General features: G+C 29.1%; 2 protein-coding genes across 2 annotated transcripts; both read right to left on the minus strand.

Annotated features, from left to right (window-relative positions):
* Positions 1–5,915: 5,915 nt before the first annotated feature.
* On the minus strand, positions 5,916–7,391 carry LOC136083396 (zinc finger MYM-type protein 1-like). The gene has a single exon (XM_065802792.1). It carries the CDS (start codon positions 7,389–7,391, stop codon positions 5,916–5,918), a length of 1,476 nt encoding a protein of 491 aa, XP_065658864.1.
* A 1,290-nt stretch (positions 7,392–8,681) lies between these two features.
* On the minus strand, positions 8,682–9,079 carry LOC136083397 (probable histone H2B 4). Its single transcript, XM_065802793.1, has 2 exons — positions 8,986–9,079; positions 8,682–8,917 (listed from the first exon to the last, which is right to left on the minus strand). The coding sequence occupies exons 1-2, from the start codon at positions 9,077–9,079 to the stop codon at positions 8,682–8,684; spliced, it is 330 nt and encodes a 109-aa protein (XP_065658865.1).
* Between the last annotated feature and the right edge of the window lie 279 nt (positions 9,080–9,358).

Here is a 9,358-nt window from a genome sequence, read left to right on the forward strand (position 1 = left end):
CATTGTTCTGTCAAAGGCTTTTGATACAGCAAACTATAATATACTAAAAAAAAAACTTGAATATTATAGAGTAAAAAATAATAACTTACTTTGGTTTAAAAGTTATTTGACCAATAGAAAGCAATTTATACAGTATGAGCAAAAACAAACAATTCCATATGCTGTAATCCCAAGCGCTCTATTCATGACCCTTATATTTCCTAGTATATATAAAAAATTTAAATTTAGCAACAGATTTCTTAAATTGTATTCTTCTTGCAGATGACTCCAATATTTTTTATTTTCACTGACATATTAAAATACTTTTTGAAACAGCTAACAAATAGTTTATATATTTTTTTCATTCGTTGTTGTTTGATTTATTGTAATATTGCATGGGCAAGTACAAATCATACAAAATTAAAAAATTGTACAGTAAACAAAAACATGCATGCAGAATATTATTTGGAGCTGATAAAACTGTACCATGTGCAGCTGATAAAACTGTACCATGTGCAGCTGATAAAACTGTACCATGTGCAGCTGATAAAACTTGTGAACCTCCTCTGCCTATACTTAGAGCATTATACGTTCATAAAATCAACTTTTAATATGTTTAAGCCAAGTTTTAATGTTCATGTATAAAACAAAGATCTCTTAAAATACTTCATACCTATTTCGAATTAGTAGTTCATAAATATCCGACAAAATTTTCAGATAATAACTACATTGTCCCTAAATATATTTTTAAAAAATTACATTTTCAATTCAATATCGTGGGCCTTATTTATGGAAAAAGTTTCCTAATATTGCAAATGCAAAAAAAGTTAGTATACAAAAGTTTATAAATGAACAGAAACAGGTGTTATTACTTATAAATTTTAACATATCCGATTTTAAATGCTTTTTTTAAAAGAGGATAAAATTCTATTATATAAAATATGTATCAGAATGTATAAACTTTTGTTCATTAATTTAGTTATGGAGTTTCCTCTAATCTTAAATGTTATTGTTGAAATTTAATGATTTCTTCTGTTTTTTTTCTTTTTTTTTTTAACTATCGAATTGTTATATATTTTACTTTTCTACTTATTGGTTTTGAAATATTCATAATTATTATTTTTTGTAAATTAAGTACTCTTTTATTTTTAACTTTTCGTTCTTTATTTAAATATTACTTTATTACAAACTGTTATATATTTTATTTTTATATTTTTCAATAAATGAGTTGTATATCATACGTATATAGTACGTCTCTTGTAAATACGTGATCTTTCATTTATTTAGTTTTTTCGTTCGATTTTTCTTATTTACTTGATTATTGCACTTAACATGAAAACATTGTCCTTGTCACATTGTTCTTGAAGTGTTTCTTACACTTATTGTTATTTATTTTACATTTTACGTTTTCAATAAATAATTTGTAAAGTTTAAATATATTACACGGTAATTGTAAATACGTAGGATTGGAGCTCGGTGATAAGACAAAATAAAGTCTTCTACTTACCCCCGTGTTTTTATTTATAAACTTTTCAATAGTAAAAGTTTTTGGTGAAAAAAAAAACAAAAAATAATATCGACTGGCAGATGAAACTTAACGGACGCAATATTGATGTCTGTTATGACATTTTTTTCACTACGAAGCTGCATGCAAAACTAACTTCTCACTGACTAAATCAAATTTAATTTGTCGAGGAAGCAAACAGATAAATAGAAACATCAAGAGTAAACTAAAAAACTATAAAATTGAAGCACTATCCAAAGATCCTGTATTAGTATGTAAATAGCAAAAAAAATGTTCAAAATACTACAACAACTTTGAAAAGAATAAATGGCAAATCCAATAGACATTGTAAATTGGCTCAACGATCACTTTCAAAGTGATTTCAATAAACATAAAGACAATGAACTGCAAGATTTTATAAAAAAAAACTGAAGCCATTTGCATCTGGTTAGATATGAGCTTAGTGATTTGCCAGATAATAAAACCGTTGGTATGGATGGCGTTGGCGGACATGTACTGAAAAACTGTGCTGACAGTTTCTCGATACCGTTAAGCACAAATTCTTTGAAGTTGCTAGATAGTGTGTGTTGTTCTGAAATATGTAAAAAGGTTAATGTAACTCAACAGTTCAAAAAAGAAAGTAGACTCGACCCAGATAATTACCGGCTTATATACTTAATATCAATTGTATGTAAAGTGAATGAGAGAATAGTACGTGACAGTATGGTCAATTACTTAGTCCAGCATACCATTATTTCAACAAATCAACATGGAATCATTAGTAAAAAAGCGTGTAGGACTAATTTATTAGGGTTGATTTACATAATATCAAAAGCATTATCCGACACGTTATATATAGATGTAGCATTTATAGATTTTAGTAAAGCGAGGCATATGGTTTCACTGGAAATCTCCTGAATTGGATAAAATTATTTTTACATAAGCGATTTAAACGAATTGTGATCGTTGATTTCTTGTCCGTGTGGTTAAATGACAATTTTATTCATCATTTTTGTAAACAAGATACACGATAATTTTTTATTTTATTTTGTTTTAGGTGCCCCAAGAAGTCCTTACGGTCTTATAACAAAGCACCGCGGAAGAGCATTTGAAAGAAAGTTTACGCTTCTTTCCTTACCGATAATATAAAACTTGTCCAGAGGTGGCGTTGAACCACAGATCGCTAGTTTTGGCGGCAAACTCGCGCTGTGGTTAGCCAAAACTAGCAATCTGTGGTTCAAGTTTTATATTATCAAGTTCAATATCAACAACATTATCAAATGGTGTAAAGTCTGGAATATGAAACTCAATGTTGATAAATGTAAAATCATGCATTTAGGTAAAACAAACCATCTTTATGTCTGCCCAATTCCAGCTAATAATAATGATAGCGTCGAGCTTGCATCTACATTAGTCAAAATTGATGTGGGCGTCTTGATTAAGACGCCTAGATCAACTATGTAAAACTATAAACACAACGTTTGTATGTTCTCATCTTGCAATCCATCGTTAACTATTATACAAAGATCGTCTGAGTCTACTAAACTTAACTTCTACCTAGACTAGAAAAATAACTAAACTTTTTAATAGAAATCCATTGAATTAGGGATGATCTGATACAAACGTATAAAAATGTTAACAAGATAGACATTGTCTGTTGAAGTGAGCCCCATGTTCTTCATGTTGGGGTGTCGAACCCTATAAAAACTACTTGACATCATCTAAAAATGATGAGAGAATTTGCACGGAATTGCGAGCAAAGGCATCAGATCAGAGGTTCTAACGATGATAGGTTAAGATCTTAAATTTTGGAAAAAAAGGCTGTAAAGATGGCCACATCAATTTTGACTAATGTAGATGCAAGCTCGACGCTATCATTATTATTAGCTGGAATTGGGCAGACATAAAGATGGTTTGTTTTACCTAAATGCATGATTTTACATTTATCAACATTGAGTTTCATATTCCAGACTTTACACCATTTGATAATGTTGTTGATATTGAACTTGATAATATAAAACTTGAACCACAGATCGCTAGTTTTGGCTAACCACAGCGCGAGTTTGCCGCCAAAACTAGCGATCTGTGGTTCAACGCCACCTCTGGACAAGTTTTATATTATCGGTAAGGAAAGAAGCGTAAACTTTCTTTCAAATGCTCTTCCGCGGTGCTTTGTTATAAGACCGTAAGGACTTCTTGGGGCACCTAAAACAAAATAAAATAAAAAATTATCGTGTATCTTGTTTACAAAAATGATGAATAAAATTGTCATTTAACCACACGGACAAGAAATCAACGATCACAATTCGTTTAAATCGCTTATGTAAAAATAATTTTATCCAATTCAGGAGATTTCCAGTGAAACCATATGCCTCGCTTTACTAAAATCTATAAATGCTACATCTATATATAACGTGTCGGATAATGCTTTTGATATTATGTAAATCAACCCTAATAAATTAGTCCTACACGCTTTTTTACTAATGATTCCATGTTGATTTGTTGAAATAATGGTATGCTGGACTAAGTAATTGACCATACTGTCACGTACTATTCTCTCATTCACTTTACATACAATTGATATTAAGTATATAAGCCGGTAATTATCTGGGTCGAGTCTACTTTCTTTTTTGAACTGTTGAGTTACATTAACCTTTTTACATATTTCAGAACAACACACACTATCTAGCAACTTCAAAGAATTTGTGCTTAACGGTATCGAGAAACTGTCAGCACAGTTTTTCGATACCTACGAATATATATATATATATATATATATATATATTCGTAGCGCAAAGCATAAAATTGAACGAGAAGTTATCAAAAAGACACAATTTCTTCAAAAATCGTGTAGTGCCAACTTGGAATGCTTTGCCTGCTTCAGTAGTTGCCGCTAATTCGGTTAACGAGTTTATTTCTTTAATTTCGTCATTAAAAAATAAGCTTTTACAATGTTTTTACAACATAAAAATATAACATTAAAGTTTCGACCGGAGCTGGCAGAAGACATGGTCTTATCATCCAGTCCCGTTAATATAACTAAAAAATTCAGCCGATAAAGATGAAAGAAGAAAAAAGAAACTAAAGAGAAAACTAATTTAGCAATCAATTTACTATTTGCAGAAAAATAGAAAAAAAAAATTATCTCTTCTTCTTATTATCACTATTTTATTCTACTTTCATTTTTATTATACACGCACACGCACACGCACACATTCACACAAGTATATGTCCGTTCATATACAAAACGCAATAAATCTGTTTTATATTCCATCTACAAATTGCGTATGATATAATAAATATTGCATTTACAAATTGCTTATTATTGTAAAATAGAATAATATCGTACAAGTTTTAAGTACCATACAATATAATTAAAATGTTGCGTCAATTTATAAGACATTAAATAATTAAGATAATTTATAGTAGGATAGTAATTGCTTTGTATCAAAATCAAATAAGTGTTGTTTTATTGCACGTTAAAAATGTTGAGTTGAAGTTAAAGTTTTTATATTACTTGTTAAAAGCAAGTTTCATAATTGCGGCCCTCGGCAAGATATTGAAAAATCAGCTTGTTTTGATAATGCTTTTGGTATAATAAAGTTCTTTATTGAGTATTTAGTTTCGTATTTATGGTTTAAAAAAACAAAAGTTAAAAAAAATGCTTGGTAGCATACCATTTTTAAACTTAAACATAAAAATAAGTATATTAAGAGTATTTATTTCATAGACATTAGGCACTTCAATTTCTCTTAGTAGTGGTCTGGCACTAGCATATTTATTTGCATTTAATATCAAGCGACTTGCTCGTTTTGTATTTTGTAGATCGTATTTAACTTTGAAGCATAAGTACTTGCCCAGATAATGTTGCAGTAGCTGATGTAGCTATGAATAAATGCAAAATAAATATTTTTTAAACAATTTGTGTTTTGTTTTATACATAATACCAATAATTTTAGATATTTTATTTTCTATTACTTTGATATGATTACTGCAGCTAATATGTTCATTAAGTATTACGCCTAAAAACTTGATTGAGTATTCTCGTTTAAGCTTAGTTTTATTAATTACTAAATCAGGTAGTTTTAAGGGGAGGGTTTCAGATTTTGATAATTTTGTAAAAAGAATATATTTACTTTTTTCGACATTTAGAGAGAGTTTGTTAGCCTTAAACCATTCGTTCAGACAGTGGCGGATTTACCATATGCGAGGCCATAGGCAAGTTTTCTATTATATTAGTTGAGTTTTTAATTCTTGTGTTCTATTGTGTTTTGGATATTTATTAGAACGTAACGAAGCAAAAAACGCACATAGGTTTTAAATGTACATTAAGTATTTTTTTTATTTTGGATGAAGATGCACTAATAAGACTACTCAAAATGCGATACCATTTATTTTTTTCGCAGATTTTAGGAGAATCGATTACATTGACTTAAAACTTAACCTTTCTGACTTTTAAAGACGCAAACTCATCAATTAAATCAGAACAGTCCAAGGACCGACTTATTTTATTTTCAATGGAACTTAAAGCTAATGCAGATAAGCGGTCTTGACCGATAGTGGAACGTAAATAGTTTTTTATGAGTTTTAATTTGGAAAATGACCTCTCTGCACTTGCCACTGAAATAGGGGAAGTTAGTAAAATTCTTAGGGCAATAAATAAATTTGGAAAAATTTCGATTAAAGAATTTGCCGTAATACACTTCAAAATTTCCAGTGCATCTTTCGATTCCGCCGAAGCTTCCATTCTTAAAAATGTATTTATTTCCGAGTATAACTCTTTATGGTTCACGTCCGATTCTTCTGTACTAGGATTTCTCAGTGATATTTCTAAATTTTTACAATCATTCAACAATTCATTTGCATCTAAACTTTGCATTTTTTCGGTACGGGTTAAAAAATCTAATATTTTATTGTATGACTCAAGCATTTTGAATCTTTCATTTAAGCGTACTAATGCAACATCAATTATTGCATTAAAAAAATCTACTTTATATTTAGACTTTCCATTTAGAGGTGTATCAGTTCCTTCATATTCAAAAAAACATCGTTTTCGGCTAAGCCGCACTTGAGGGAATACTGGCTCAGTACCGAATTTTATAGCTATTTCTTCAGATTTTTTAATAATCGCTTCAAATGATTCATCACTTCTGAATGATTCTAAAAAAATTTTCGTAGTTTCCACCAATTTTATCATAATAGAAATATCTGCCGAGGGATTCTGCATAACTTTACTTACTTTGTTAATTTCAAACAATAAATCATGCCAAATTGTAAGTGAAAGTATAAACTGATATGAGGATATCTCATTTGCAAGACCGTTAGCTTCAGAAACAGCAACTCCAATTGAATTTGAATCTGCAACTTTGTATAAAGCTTCTATAATTTGAACCAAATTATCTTTTACAACTTTTATACTATTTATACGGCTTTCCCAACGCGTATCTGATAATGATTTAACAGTCATTTTACAAACACTTTGCAGTATGTCCCATCGAACGGTTGATGCAGCAAAAAATGTAAAAATTCGTTGAACAGTACCAAAAAAGTTAATTGCAATTGATACTGATTTCGCAGCATCACATACCATTAGATTAAATGTGTGGTTAGCACATGGAACGTAAAGAGCTCTGAGATTTTTTTCTTTGATTAAAGCTTGAACCCCTTTGTATTGCCCTCGCATGTTAGCACCATTATCATACGATTGCCCGCGACAATTCATTAGATCCAAATTATACTCAGCTAATAAATTTAAAAAAGTTTCAACTAAACCTGAACCAGTGCTATCAGTTATGTGAAAAAAACCACAAAAAAATTCTTCAATTTGTACTTCTTCCTGATTAATTTTAACGCATCTAAAAAGAATTGAAAGCTGTTCCTTATGACTTACATCAGGAGTGCAATCCATGATAACAGAAAAATATTTTGATGACTGTACAGAAGATACGATAGTTTTCAGTATTCTTCTCGCAACCTTAACTTAAGCAACAGCAACTTACTTGTACTAAGAAAAAAAAATGCGAGGCCACCGGCAAATGCCTGCTTTGCCTGTGCTTAAAACCACCGCTGCGTTCAGGTTCTCAAGTTCTTGATTAACAGTGTTAAATAATAGGCTAATGTTTGTGTGGCTAAAGAATACTTGCGTATCATCAGCAAAAAGGACAAAGTTAAGTAAGTTAGGAGATAAGTAGATATCGTTGATGTAAACAAGGAATAATAATGGACCAAGAGTTGATCTTTGTGGGACCACACAAGTTATGTTTTCAAGTCGTGTTACAGTGTTGTTATATGATAAAGCTTTCGTGTAGCAGTGTTGTTATATGATAAAGTTTCCGATTATTAAGGTAAGAGCGAAACCATTTAAATTGTTATTTCTTATTCCATAATTATACGGTTTATAAAAAAGAGTCTCGAGGTCAACTGTGTCAAACGCTTTTGAAAGATTGAGAAAAACCCCCAAGAGTGTATTTATTGTTGTCAAACCCATTTAAAATTTTGTTGACAAGTTTGGCTTCAGCGTGTTCTGTAACAATATATTTGAATAATCTGTTTGAAAGCAATTATGACAAATGGACTCGTTCTCTTCCGAGTCTACTATAGCTGGTTGTAATAAGACACTTGGCTCATAGAAGTCAAACTTCTATTTGTAGAATGTTACTATAATAATGATAATAATAATAGTAATAATAATAATGATAATAATAACAATAATAATAGTAATAATCATAATAATAATAACAATAATAACAATAATAACAACAATAACAATAATAATAATAACAATAATAATAGTAGTTATAATAATAATATATAAATATATATATATATATATATATATATATATATATACACATATATATATATACACATATATATATATACACACATATATATATATATATATATATATATATATATATATATATATATATATATACATATATATATACATATATATATATATATATATATATATATATATATATATATATATATATATATATATATATATATATATATATATATATATGTATATACATTTACTTTGCTTATACTATTATTTGATATATAAACAATTTAGTTATTTTATAAAAGTTATTGGAACTTGTGTCATTTCTAAACAAAAATATGCTCTATATGCTTATAATGATTTTTTTAAATGTGTGGCTATAAAAATAGCCGTTTTAACAGATTTAATCTATTTAGTGCTCGTGTACTTTGTAACACTTTTGGTACCTTCACTCACAGCATGCTTTGCTAATTCATCAGGAAGCAAAAGACGTACTGCGGTTTGTATTTCGCGAGACGAAATAGTGGACTTTTTGTTTTGAATGGAAAGTCTTGATGCTTCAGAAGAAATTCTTTCAAAAATATCGTTGACAAAAGAATTCATGATTGTCATTGCTTTAGAAGAAACTCCAGCATCAGGGTGGACTTGTTTTAATACATTGTATATGTACACAGCATATGACTCTCGTCTCTTTTTTTTCGCTTCATCTCACCTGCAGGAAAAGGAACTTTATTTCCTTTTTTACTGGCTTGAATCTCCATTTTCTTCGCCACAATAGGCTTGGCAACTTTTAACACATTAGACATTTTATCTATAAAGGCTTATAGTTTGAACTAAATTTTTTAGCTTAATTTATTACATTCACCAATCAAAGTTTTGGTTTCGAAATTGAGAACGTTTAGTTTGAATGGGATAAATTCGAAAATTCGATTTTTAACGCATTTGTCAAAATTGTTTTTTTTTGACAATAAAAATAAATATTTTAACTATAATAAAATTGTGTATATTTAAATTATTTTAATAAAATTGTAATGTATTTTCCGGGTTTTTTTTATCTTTAAATAATATATTTATAATTATAGTAT

The sequence above is a fragment of the Hydra vulgaris genome, chromosome 08, assembly GCF_038396675.1.
Source record: "Hydra vulgaris chromosome 08, alternate assembly HydraT2T_AEP".
Classification (NCBI taxonomy): Eukaryota; Metazoa; Cnidaria; class Hydrozoa; order Anthoathecata; family Hydridae; genus Hydra; species Hydra vulgaris.

Excerpts from the sequence above, each read along its gene's own strand:
- LOC136083397 (XM_065802793.1), bottom strand. The coding sequence starts at position 9,079 with ATGTCTAATGTGTTAAAAGTTGCCAAGCCTATTGTGGCGAAGAAAATG. Across the intron at positions 8,918-8,985 it reads TAAAGTTCCTTTTCCTGCAG|TCCACCCTGATGCTGGAGTT; the intron begins GTGAGATGAAGC and ends TATTAAAACAAG.
- LOC136083396 (XM_065802792.1), bottom strand. The coding sequence starts at position 7,391 with ATGGATTGCACTCCTGATGTAAGTCATAAGGAACAGCTTTCAATTCTT.